Raw genomic sequence first — 13,039 nt, 5'->3', positions numbered from 1 at the left:
ATTCATACGTATATAAACACATATTGTAACTTCATAATATAATTTTTGTACATTAAATTAAAGTTGATGAAATTTGAGATGGGATGACTCGCACTATTTGAAAAATAATGGCAATTTTGAAGAAGAGGGCACTATTGGAATAACAGGTCATAAACCAGAGGCATGGCTAATTTGGAAGAAAAGAGGGATCTGTGTGAAGATTTGGAGGTGATAGAAGATGCTATAGCGAAAAGGCTTCAGAGGAACCCGGAACTCTATTACAACTATTTGGAAAAGCTTTCGAGTTTTGAAAAGCATAGTCTTGAAGTACCAAGTTCGATAGATATCAAGAATAATAGAGTGTATAAGTCCAAGAAAGCTAAAAGATCCAAGAAGCAAATAGTAGCCCAACAGCATGAGATAAGATTGTTTATAGAGGACTATACTAACAAACAGAAAGGATTGAATATGTTGATGAAGAGAAAGGATACTACACAGATATCTAGCGATATAGGTGATTTCATAACATCCATAACTGAAAATAAGTCACATGTTAAGTCCAGTCTGAAAGATAAAATAGACTATTACTCCATGTTTTCAGCATCCACAACCCAAAAGAGTATACTTTCGAAGCGTGCGGCAGATTTGGATATCAATCAAACATTCACAAGAGATGAACAGTTTGGAGAATGTATGGACCTTGAAAGATTTCATAATGTCTGGTTGAGCGTTGTCAAAGATGACAGTTACTCATTGTTGGACTTTTTTAGGGTAATCGAGTCTTTCCTTGATACTAAAAGCTACCTCAAGTCACCACATATGGATAGGAAAAACCAAAGGTACCAGGAATTTATCAAGACCATAAGTGGATACGTTGAATCATTTTTCTTCAAGAAGTTTTGCTTGATTGACAAAGAATATGTGAATGCGAGGTTACAACAAGACTTTATTCTTTATTTGGACAACCCACTAAACAACCAAAATGGTTTCTTCTGTGTAGCGTGCAATAAGTCATTCAAGACAAAATCGGTATTTGACAATCATCTGCCAGGGAAGCAACACAAGAGAAACGTTGATAAAAGACGAAATTCTCTCATATCAGAGTATAAGCTATACCGGTTCCTCAATCTTTTACGAACAGAATTTAATAATACCAAAGAGTTTACAGAACGTAAAATATCATTTACTGCAAATGAAAGAAGAGAAGAACTCGAAAGGTTAAATAATGAATACAATGCGCCCGTGTATGGATCGGAGGAACAAGAGGAAGGAGATGAGGAACACGACGAGTATGCTTCCAAGAACGGTAACAGGAGCATCTTAGATGGGCTATTCAACATGCCCCTTGGTCCTGACGGAGTACCCATGCCGTTTTGGCTATATAAACTGCAAGGACTAGATGTTTCCTATTATTGCGAAATATGTAGTAATCGGGAATTCAAAGGCAGAAGGGCCTTCGAAAGGCATTTCAATGAAAAGACACATCAATACCATCTGCGCTGTCTAGGCATTACACCCTCTCCAACATTCGTCGGGATAACGGCCATCACAGAAGCACAGACCCTATGGGATCATATCCAATCCACGCAAAAGAAGAAGGCACCTTCCGGCAAAATTGATATGGACATTGAAGTTGAGGATGCAGACGGTAACGTTTTGACACGGAAAGTCTATGACGATTTAAAAAGACAAGGTTTACTCTAGCCACCCCCTCCCAAGCAAGTTAGCAGACTGATGTAGATGCATATATAGATAGTAGTAGTAACTTCTTCTATTTGGTGCGTTCTTTTATAGTGAGGGCTGTATATCACTTTATACGCAATATTTTGCGATCTTTCCATTCTTCGAGAAATTTCAAATAAGGAATTAACATGAAATGTTCTACAAAATTAGATGCTGTAAAAAGGAACAAGAGAAACCGTTTGAACCACAGAAATCACATTAAGAATGGATCCACATAGCCCAATTGGTATGTATCGACTGGCGGATGCTGGAAAAAGGCAAGATTGAGAAAACTTCTACGTTACTCATCTCAACTACCCCTATATTTCTGAAAAACTGTATGGCGCCTTTACTAACATACTTCAATTTCTGTCAATCTTAAATAGTCCTTGATCAAGGTACTGGTTTCGTAAAGATCGGTCGTGCTGGTGAAAATTTTCCAGATTACACGTTCCCATCTATTGTGGGTAGACCGATCTTAAGAGCAGAAGAGCGTGCCAATATAACTACGCCTTTAAAAGATATAATGATCGGTGGTGAAGCGTCAGAAGTTCGTTCTTATTTACAAATTTCGTACCCAATGGAAAATGGTATTATTAAGAACTGGACTGACATGGAATTACTTTGGGATTATGCATTTTATGAGCAAATGAAGTTACCAGATACTTCTAATGGTAAAATTTTATTAACCGAACCACCAATGAACCCTATCAAAAATAGAGAAAAGATGTGCGAAGTTATGTTCGAAAAATACAATTTTGGCGGTGTCTATGTTGCTATTCAAGCTGTGTTGGCACTGTACGCCCAGGGTCTTTCATCCGGTGTTGTTGTTGATTCTGGTGATGGTGTCACTCACATTGTGCCTGTTTATGAATCTGTAGTGTTGAATCATTTGACAAGAAGATTAGACGTTGCTGGTAGGGATGTTACAAGAAACTTAATCGATTTATTATCACGCCGTGGTTATGCATTTAATAGAACAGCAGATTTCGAAACTGTTCGTCAAATAAAAGAAAAATTATGTTATGTCTCGTATGATTTAGATTTAGACACCAAATTGGCAAGAGAAACAACTACTCTGGTAGAAAGCTACGAATTACCCGATGGAAGAGTTATTAAAGTTGGTTCGGAAAGATTCGAGGCCCCAGAATGTTTGTTTCAGCCAAATCTTGTGGATGTTGAACAAGCTGGCGTTGGTGAACTTCTTTTCAACACTATACAATCAGCTGATGTTGATATTAGAAGCACTTTATTCAAAGCTATTGTTTTGTCCGGTGGTTCGAGTATGTATCCTGGTCTTCCTTCTAGATTAGAAAAAGAATTAAAACAACTATGGTTCACAAGAGTATTACATAATGACCCAACTAGATTAGATAAGTTTAAGGTTAGAATTGAAGACCCTCCAAGAAGAAAGCATATGGTTTTTATCGGTGGTGCTGTTCTAGCTAATATCATGGCTGATAAAGACCATATGTGGTTATCAAAGCAAGAATGGGAAGAAAGTGGGCCTGCTGCGATGGCTAAATTCGGTCCTAGATAGTATTTCATGTTTTAAAGTAGAAAGATATAATGGATGTATATATATTAATGTCTTTTATATATTACAATGATTCTAGAAAAAAAAATTAATGCGATTGAATATTTATATAAAATTACTCTGAAGATAACTAGTTTTTAACACTAATTCCTAAAGGAGCTGTTATGTTGAATCTATGTAAAGTGGAATCCGCGAGGACATAAAGAATGGCGTAATCACCCCTGCCGTTTACATCATCATACGGAACATAGCTATAATCAATACCAGTGATATTGAAAAACGGGAAACTGACATCATCTATATCACACCTCCACATATGTGGGGTGCCTTCGATTCTAGAAAGGATACAGTCATCATCAGGGCGTGGGAATGCAGGATCTTGTGAATGCCAGCCAATAACATACTCTTGCCTAAAAGAGTAAATTCCGTTGTATTCAGTTAACTTTAGAAGTGATATTAAACCTAATTGTGATGCGACAACTAGACAATTAAATTCTTTGATATGGCAAACAAAATTAATTCTATTCAAGCACTTCAATAATTCGTATTCTGAGCACACAGAAACATCATTTACAGGAAAAATATCATCCATAGTGTAAGATGTTATGATTAGAGGATTGGCCTTCACAAGATAAAGTTTGTGGGCAGTTGTTACAAAAAAGAAGTTGTCGTCATAATCCTTCAACTTATAGCCATTTGCACTTGATTCAGATCCAGGTTCAATGTTGTCTAATAGCTTGCAAACTTTTCTTATATGATTATGCAAAGCCCATTCTTTTTGTTCATAATATTCAATTGTAGTATCACTTCCAGCCCTTGCATTTGATGGATTAGGTGAGCTATGTCTAGTCGTATTACCACTAATCATTGGGTCGTTAAATGCTTCATCTAAACCATATCCACTTATATCAGACCATTTCCCTGGTTGATGGCCGTCAAAAAACTTTGATCTTCCAACTAGTGTATCATGAAGGTGTGGAAAAACTGGTGATATTTTACCATTCATCTTGAGAGCATATTTGATTTCATGCGATTTTGAAAGTAACTTTGCTTCTATACTCCTTACTTCATCTTCTAGAGTTGTAAACTTGAATTGTGGGCCGTAGCTTGAGTTTTCTATCGTTGATGATCTGATCGTGAATTTAGAATTCCACCATTTATCGTTATTTTTTTTATCTTCGTCACTATAGCAGGTTGCAATCCATTGAGAATGTTCGTCAAAAAAGGACTGCTTGAAAGTATCATCTGGTAAATCTAAGATCACTCTCTCCCAAGAATGAGCTTCTCTATGATTGATAATCATAATTGGATCTGTTTCATCTCTATCTGGATCTGGAATCAATCTAGCATATGATTTTTTTCCAAGGTCATCGAACGTCGTAAATCTTAAGCAAATCATATCTTCGTGCAACCCTTCCCGACATCTCCAAGATAATGCAGCTGTAGGTACCGGTATTTGAGTTGTTAAAGTGCCTATCCCAAAATTCCCCGAATTGCAAATACTAGAGGGTTGGTGTTTCAGGATGGAACCATCTAAAACAACGGAATATAGAACTGATTTTTTTGCTTGCTGCTTGAAATTTAAGTTTAACAGTTCAAAAATTGGAACTTTTGCAAAATGTGATTTGTGAACTGGTGTCACTGTCCAGCAATATTCGCCAAAAAACTGCGTGTCTAAAAACTTTACTTCAATATCATTGTTGGGAAATTTTGAAGTATTGATCTTAACTGTCGTAACATTACCATAGATAGATGCATAGGATAGTGTCACAAATCCGTCACTACTAAGATATCCAGGTATGAAGTTCACGGATGGCACATTATGTTCAGACGGTATTTCGTATGCATACAGTTTGTTATTTTCAAACCTGTCGTATATGAATACACTGACACCGGGCCCATTATGGCCAGCCGCTACCACGGTGACCTTATCTGTACAAATGATGTCAACGCTCCAGCAACTGTCGGGCGTTTTGAATACTGCTAGTGGTTTTGTAGTTAAGAAATTCCAGACACTATCTCTAGAAGCCTTTTTTAGATACTCATTGAACTCGTTAGCAACTGATTCCAAATCGTAGATTAGAACCATACCTCTGTCTAGACATATTGAAATAACATCTTTATTCCAGAATTTACTAACTTTGATGAAGTTGATTGAATGTCTAAGGTTCAGACTGGGTTGTGCAACTCTATCTCCGTCTAACAAGTGTAAGGTTTCGTTTGACATTAAGATATTCCAGTGAACAACAAAGAGGGCACATTTCGGACCATTCGTAAAGGAGTCAAAAGGTTCATCCAATCTATGTATCTCCACCAAAAAATCTTTCACGATGAATGATAAGCTACCGTAAATTACAAATAGATTGTTTTTAAAAGATAAATTATTACTGCTAATTGAAGGGGACCAAAAAACACTATTTGCCGGAGGATTTATTTCTTCAACTTTCAATTTATGATTTAATGGTAATAGGAGATCTGCAGGGCTCTGTATTCTTGAATCAGACCAGACCGGTTCAAAATCACCTCTACCATTTTGAAGAATAGATTCTACTATGGGTTCACCGTTATCATTGAGAACATTGGCTTTTTCAACTGCATAGGATTCCAAATCATTGAGATAATTGTCAATTGTGTCCATTACCTGAGGTGGGAAATCATTTGATTGTCTTCTTCTATCCACATAATAATGCTTCATAGGTACTGAATGAGGAAGAATGTGACTACCATTTGAAGCAAAGACCTCGCAGTCATAGGTTTCTGTGACATTCTCTACTTTATAAGAGATGTGTCGAGAAACTAGCCACTGGGAAAATGGTTCATTCATTGTTGTTTCCCTATTTTCAACGTATTACTTGCTCATCGATTAAAATAAATAGTTCTTTTTTCTTAAACTCTGCTTATGTAAAATCTATATGCGAAGTGATATATAATTCATTCGAAAGCTAATTTACATACAATCTAACGAATAACTTATGTCAGTGGAAAAGAGGTTTCATGGGCGGAAATACTTTAACTTAAAATCTCATCTCGTAGGAACCTGCTCTAGAAATGTATTTAATCCATCTGCTTGCCTTGTAGCGACGTTTATCCTTGTCAGTAATCATAAGGTTACGAAGCAGCAATCCACTGATGCTGTACATTGTGATTTCGAAAGTTAGTTGGATAGACGGTCTCGTCCAACTTTCCAGGTTCATGATTTGTCTGCCATCTGCTATTGTTATGGCGCTTAGGGTATTTTCTGTCGACCCATTGAATTTGTTGAAAGTCCATATCACTGCATTCTGTTCAGCTTTGAATTTGCAATGACCATTCGACACATTGATCTTACAGTCTATGGTATTCGGTGGGACTGGGATAGTCAAAACAACGTCCGTTGCCGAAAGGTTCTTAGGAAATAATGACTTTAATGATATCCTATAATCTACTGTATCTTTCACTGTAGAGACTATTGGAGTAATTTTGAAAGGAATATTTATCTTATCATCTCTTACATGATAATTAACTATTTCGAGCTCACCGTCCGTTGCGGCAACCCTTACAGTTCTTGATTGCACTTTTTCAATACACTGATCAAATTTGAAATCAGTTATCTTCGTTTGATCATCAACTAATTCAAATTGGCACGTTGGATTCCCGTTCAAATGACTCTTGATTTCGATTTTACCATCCACGTAGTTTTTCAAAATTGATCCATCTTTTGAAACTAATAGGTTCATGCTTTCATTGACAAAGAAAAATATTTCATTTTTCTTATGGGCATCATGTCTATTTGTGGGAATAAGAGAGAAATTGGCCCCTGGTGTCGTTAATATGGTATTTCTTCTCTTTAAGAAACCGGTTTGTGTTGACGTTGTTTCATTGGTTCTACTGATTGGTTTCACGGACATTTTGTCTACGATTGACTTCAAGTCAGTATTTTGGATAATTCCAGTCCCTAACAACATGTTGTCTAGGATTTCATGCACGGTCATAAATTCGTCTTTCAATTTTGATTCACTGGTAATGCCATATTGTTGCAAAATTAAGTTCAACTTCTGTAAGAATTCCCATATTGCTGCACTATTAGCATTGTTCCTATTTACACAAACTAGCCACAACTCATCATCGGTTGGATCATTGGCAGTAGAACGAATATGATGAAAAGTTGTTGAACCTAACGTCAATATTGGTGATCGCACATTAAAATTATTGATTACTTGGATCCTAAAAATTTCTGATATTGATCTTTTGATGTTATTCCTGTATAACTTACTCACAATCAACTCACCCCTCGGAGTATAAATTAGTATAGCACTGATCATCACCACTTATGTGTTTACTTCTATTTAAAAGCTTACGGGAACTTGAATCTTTTTTTTTTGACGTACTTTAAAAATCGCTTCGATGTACATTGATGCTGCTTTATGTCAGCTCCGCCATAATTGTCTTGATCTCATTAGAAATTAGCATATGGTGTTGACAATTATCTAATTTGTATTTGGAAGTATCATAACTGTTCAACGTTGCATATTCAAGCTCGAACTTTTTCATTGCATTAAAAAATGGTGAAATTACATCATGAAACGCTATAAATCATAACTACAGGAAGATTAGTGGATTCAGTCATTACATTTTACTTTTGATCAAAAGAAGGGATTAACCTTTATTTACTTTGGTATTATTGCTCAGTTTCCATCTTGTTTATGGGAAAGAGTTCGCTCGTTTCTACAATTATTCTTTGGGCTCTCTTTAAAGATAGCTGAAAGGGATGAATATATTTCTTACATGACACATATATCTTTTATAGATATAAGAGGTCAGTAGCAAAAGAGGAGTTGTTGCGGGCTAAACAATATGAGTTTTAACTTTTATTTTCAGCATTCTACTTACGTTATTGGTGGAATACTATAATACACTGAAGAATCATAAAAATATTTAGGCAACAATTTTATTTTCTTACACAATATATCCCTACACTTGGAATAGAAGGTTACAGTTGTTTTAATCTTAACTACGTTGTTAGCACCACATTATACAAAACGTGAGAGGGAGGGAGAGGAGCACAAACACAGTCTTGTGAAAAGACTGTTTCAGCAGTCTGCTAGTGTCCTATACATTCTAACACTGAAGGATATCAGTCAGAACTGTTATTAGTCAAAATGGTCCAGTTATGTGTGATTTATGAGTGGTTTTCGTGTAATGTAAATCGTGTGGTAAGGAACATTTCGAAGAATTCAATTCTCAACAATCGTATGGAGGGTTGGCCGAGTGGTCTAAGGCGGCAGACTTAAGATCTGTTGGACGGTGTCCGCGCGAGTTCGAACCTCGCATCCTTCATTATTTTTTTTTGAATTTTAAACGCAACTGCAAACAGTAGCAATATTCTTTAATTAAGTGTCCTTACGTATGCATATTCCCAAGTCAAAGTGTCTCGCAATTTTTCCTTACCTGATTTCTTAATTATTATGAGGTATGAATTTTTACTCAACGTTCAAAACGATATTTAATATACTGTGGTATTGAAAAAATTTTAATATCGAAGCGCTTCTAGTTTTGTTTTTTTTTTTTTTTTAGTCCTAAAAGGCATCTCTCTTTTATTTGATATGATGACTTATAAAAGTTGATCAATAGGTAGTAGAAAAACGATTCAAAGAATATACTGATGAGTATAGTTATTTTTGGTGGTGATTCACACCCTGAATTAGTTTCCAAAATCTGTGAAAATTTGGATATAAACCCATCTCAAGTGAAATTAGGTAAATTTTCCAATGGTGAAACCAGCATAAGTGTTGGTGAGTCTGTGCGTGAAAAAGATGTTTATGTGATTCAAAGTGGATGTGGTCATGTTAACGACACTTTTATGCAACTTTTGATTATCATTAGCGCCTGTAAATCTGCATCTGCATCAAAAGTTACTGCTGTGATGCCATATTTCTGTTATTCTAGACAACCTGATATTCCATACACTGTGAAAGGTGCACCATTGATCTCTAAACCAGATGATGATCAGATGGTTACCACGGCGAAACCAGGTGATAAATCATTAAGTAGTGCTATACGATCCTCTAATTCTGAATTAAAGAAATCGATGTCATTCTCTAGAATTCCAATGGTTTCAAATGGCAAAAATCCTTTGAATAGTACCAACTCAAGTAATGATGCTGAGGAAATATTCAATTCCAATAATTCCGGGTATAAATTATGGGTTGTTCAAGCAGGTACATTAATTGCCAATTTATTAACTACAGCAGGTGCAGATCATGTAATTACTATGGATTTACATGATAGACAATTCCCTGGGTTCTTCAATATACCAGTGGACAATCTTTATTGTAAGCCTATTGCCGCTAATTACATACAACATAATATTCCAAATTACAAAGATGCCGTGATTGTTTCACCCGATGCAGGCGGTGCTAAGAGAGCCACTGCTATTGCTGATTCATTAGAATTATCATTTGCTTTGATACACAAGGAACGTAGATCGCAATTATTGAAGGGTCCTCCTGATGCCACATTAACTTCTGGTGGATCATTACCAATCTCTGCGAAACCATTAGTTTCTAGATTAAATTTAGAGAAGACTGTTGAGAATTCTAAATTTATTCAAACCACAATGTTAGTTGGTGACGTAAGGAATAAGACATGCATTATCGTTGATGACTTGGTGGATACATCGTATACCATAACTAGAGCGGCCAGATTATTGAAGGATCAAGGTGCCAGTACTGTATATGCATTAATTACGCATGGCATATTTTCTGGAGATGCATTAGCAAGAATCAGGGAGAGTAGTATTGATAAATTGATTGTTTCTAATACTATTCCTCAAAAGGAGACCATCAAAGCATTGGGCAAGGATAAAGTTGATGTCATGGATGTCTCTCGAGTATTCGGGGAAGCTATAAGAAGAATTCATAATGGTGAATCAATTTCTATGTTATTTGAGCATGGATGGTAGAAATAAGAAAAACAAGAAATCTCGACTAGAAAAATATTATATAAGCAAATAAACAAAATTATATTACAGATTCTCGAGAGAGAGTGTGTGGGAGAGAGATGGCTGATGCGATGCCAAATGTAAAGATGAAAACCCTTTACTAGTTACTGTGTTGCTAAGGGAAATTTTTCTTTGTAACTTGAAACAACATTCATAGTGACTCAGCCAGCATCTCCCTGGAGCTTTTTACATGAGCGTAGTAACAAGAAACAAGATGGCGTGGCAAGAATCAATCGTATAATCAGCAGATGCCTGCTGATTCAAGTGAATTTAAGTTGTTTCCTGTAATGGCCCACACTATCACCCTTTCGCACTTGTCCGTAGAGTGGGGGAGGGTGACGGTAAAGTGGTAGTAGTAGTAGTAGTGGTAGTAAGTAACCTGTGCGACCGAAGAGCAAAAGAAAAAAACGTCTCATGATCAATTTTTAAATTGTCGCTGTTGAAACGTTTTTCCGTTCTACCGATTTTATGCAAATCGGAGATACGATGTGTGGGTCTCTCTCTTGACGTGGAAACCAAAAAAATGGTCCCCGTGAGCAAAACTCGAGATAGAGGGGATGCGAGCGATAGATACCACTCTGGGAACTTTGAAATATCCGGATTCACCCAACGGAGCACAAATGGGAGATCATTGTAACTTCCACTGTTTCGTAGAGACGAGAAAGAAAGTCACCACCGAGGCTACGATTAAGATGTCTTTTCCAATAATAACGAATATATCCATATTATATCCTTGTAAAGATTGAGAAATGAGTGAGAGATAGACATGTATATATTGTATGACAACGACTTTTATGTAGCATTCATTTCACGATTCCAGTCCTTCTTCCGGTTCTGCTTCTTTCTATTTTTTTTTGTCCCTCTTGACCCAAAAAAATGAAAAGGAGACAGCAAATTTTTTGGGCCACATTTTGGACTTCCAACTTTTCTTCCCAAAACAACCCGCACAGTCCGGCTCTCAACGTTTGTTGCCAAAAATTGGGATTCTGGCTGGCTGCGGATGTTTTCTGAGGCACCTCCATTGTGACCATCACCGGAGGAAAAAGAAAAAGAGGACAAAAAAAATCTCACCTTGTTGACATCCTCATCAGCGTGAAGAGCGAATTACAACTACTAATTAATGTATCTAATCAATCATCACCCTCTCTCTCTACTCTTCTACAGTAGCATGGAGAAAAGAACTAACAGAACTCGTTGTAGAGGAAGAACTCTCTTCATGGCAGATTAGAATAGCTACTACACCGCACCGCACCACATCACCATCATCTCACAACTTATCGCAAATTTTATTATTCATACATAAGTAAAGTCTTGATTCATCTTGTTTGGCTTTGTCTCTCTTTTAATCCACTTTTTTTTGTCCCTCGCATTTTTGATAAACCGTTAATTTTTATCCTTAATTACCTATATTCTTTTTTTTTTTTTTTATTTATTACGGGATCTTCCTTTCTCTCTCTCTCTCTCTTTTCTTATTTCAATTTTATATATATATTTTATAAATATTTACTTCTTATTCTCTTTTATTAACTTCTTTTCTCTTTGTATAATGATTTCAAGGAATACTACTACTTTACTCAAAAGACTATCTCCTACTCTTCGTATCGCCATGCCAAATAGTCATCTTTATGCTCACCACGGCTCCCCTTTCAAGAGAACTGAATCCACTCAATCTCTAATCAGTCTCAATAGAAATCCTTTCAAAATTACTGTCATAGGTTCAGGTAATTGGGGTACCACCATTGCAAAGGTCGTAGCTGAAAATACTCAGCATTTCCCTCATCTATTCCAAAAGGACGTCAATATGTGGGTCTTTCAAGAAAAAATTGATGGTGAAAATTTAACTGATATCATAAATACAAAACATCAAAACGTCAAATATTTACCAAATATTGATTTGCCTGAAAATTTAATCGCTAATCCTGATCTATTAGATTCTATTAAAGGTGCCGATATCCTGGTATTTAACGTCCCTCATCAATTTTTACCAAAAATTGTAGAAAGTTTGAAGGGTCAAGTGAAACCATGGGTACGTGCTATATCATGTCTAAAAGGTTTTGAAGTCGGTAAGAAAGGTGTACAACTACTTTCTTCATACATTACAGACGAATTAGGAATCCAATGTGGTGCTCTTTCGGGTGCTAATTTGGCCCCAGAAGTCGCCAAAGAACATTGGTCTGAAACTACAGTCGCTTACCAATTACCGAAAGATTATAAAGGTGAAGGTTTAGACGTAGACCATAAAGTCTTAAAAGCTCTTTTCCACAGACCTTATTTCCACGTAAATGTGATTGATGACGTAGCCGGTATTTCAATCGCCGGTGCTTTGAAAAATGTCGTCGCTTTAGGTTGTGGTTTCGTCGAAGGTCTAGGTTGGGGTAATAACGCTTCTGCCGCTATACAAAGAATCGGTCTTGGTGAAATTATCAAATTCGGTCAAACTTTCTTCCCTGAATCAAGAGTCCAAACTTATTATCAAGAATCTGCTGGTGTTGCCGATTTAATCACCACATGTTCCGGTGGTAGAAACGTTAAAGTGGCTAAGCATATGGCCAAGACAAAGAAAAATGCTTTCGAAGCAGAAAAGGAATTATTGAATGGTCAATCTGCTCAAGGTATCATCACGTGTAAAGAAGTTCACGAATGGTTATACACTTGTGAAATGACCGATGAATTCCCATTATTCGAAGTCGTTTATCAAATCGTTTACAATAACTTCCCAATGGAAGGTCTACCGGAAATGATTGAAGAACTCGGTCCAATTGAAGAATAGATTCAATTTACATTACGTTTATCAAAAATAAAATCTAACAAAATGCATTTAT

The 13,039-nt window shown here is 36.4% G+C and overlaps 6 protein-coding genes and 1 non-coding gene across 7 annotated transcripts; 5 read left to right on the top strand and 2 right to left on the bottom strand.

Annotated features, from left to right (window-relative positions):
- Positions 1–162: 162 nt before the first annotated feature.
- On the top strand, positions 163–1,683 carry PRP9 (SF3a splicing factor complex subunit PRP9; the record flags this gene model as incomplete). The annotated part of the gene is made up of 1 exon (XM_003956186.1): positions 163–1,683. One exon carries the CDS (start codon positions 163–165, stop codon positions 1,681–1,683), a length of 1,521 nt encoding a protein of 506 aa, XP_003956235.1.
- Positions 1,684–2,227: 544 nt separating this feature from the next.
- ARP2 (actin-related protein 2) lies at positions 2,228–3,241 on the top strand (the record flags this gene model as incomplete). Its single annotated transcript, XM_003956185.1, has 1 exon — positions 2,228–3,241. One exon carries the CDS (start codon positions 2,228–2,230, stop codon positions 3,239–3,241), a length of 1,014 nt encoding a protein of 337 aa, XP_003956234.1.
- A 127-nt stretch (positions 3,242–3,368) lies between these two features.
- Positions 3,369–6,062, bottom strand: CRT10 (Crt10p; the record flags this gene model as incomplete). Its single annotated transcript, XM_003956184.1, has 1 exon — positions 3,369–6,062. One exon carries the CDS (start codon positions 6,060–6,062, stop codon positions 3,369–3,371), a length of 2,694 nt encoding a protein of 897 aa, XP_003956233.1.
- A 190-nt stretch (positions 6,063–6,252) lies between these two features.
- On the bottom strand, positions 6,253–7,539 carry APM4 (Apm4p; the record flags this gene model as incomplete). Its single annotated transcript, XM_003956183.1, has 1 exon — positions 6,253–7,539. One exon carries the CDS (start codon positions 7,537–7,539, stop codon positions 6,253–6,255), a length of 1,287 nt encoding a protein of 428 aa, XP_003956232.1.
- Positions 7,540–8,471: 932 nt separating this feature from the next.
- Positions 8,472–8,554, top strand: KAFR0Ctrna14L. Its single transcript has one exon. It is a non-coding gene; the product is annotated as a tRNA-Leu (tRNA).
- Positions 8,555–8,879: 325 nt separating this feature from the next.
- PRS5 (ribose phosphate diphosphokinase subunit PRS5) lies at positions 8,880–10,178 on the top strand (the record flags this gene model as incomplete). The annotated part of the gene is made up of 1 exon (XM_003956182.1): positions 8,880–10,178. One exon carries the CDS (start codon positions 8,880–8,882, stop codon positions 10,176–10,178), a length of 1,299 nt encoding a protein of 432 aa, XP_003956231.1.
- A 1,585-nt stretch (positions 10,179–11,763) lies between these two features.
- Positions 11,764–12,987, top strand: GPD2 (glycerol-3-phosphate dehydrogenase (NAD(+)) GPD2; the record flags this gene model as incomplete). Its single annotated transcript, XM_003956181.1, has 1 exon — positions 11,764–12,987. One exon carries the CDS (start codon positions 11,764–11,766, stop codon positions 12,985–12,987), a length of 1,224 nt encoding a protein of 407 aa, XP_003956230.1.
- Between the last annotated feature and the right edge of the window lie 52 nt (positions 12,988–13,039).

Source organism: Kazachstania africana, chromosome 3 (genome assembly GCF_000304475.1).
Source record: "Kazachstania africana CBS 2517 chromosome 3, complete genome".
Classification (NCBI taxonomy): Eukaryota; Fungi; Ascomycota; class Saccharomycetes; order Saccharomycetales; family Saccharomycetaceae; genus Kazachstania; species Kazachstania africana.
The sequence above is the reverse complement of the archived record's forward strand: the minus strand, read 5'-3'. Positions and strand labels throughout refer to the sequence as shown.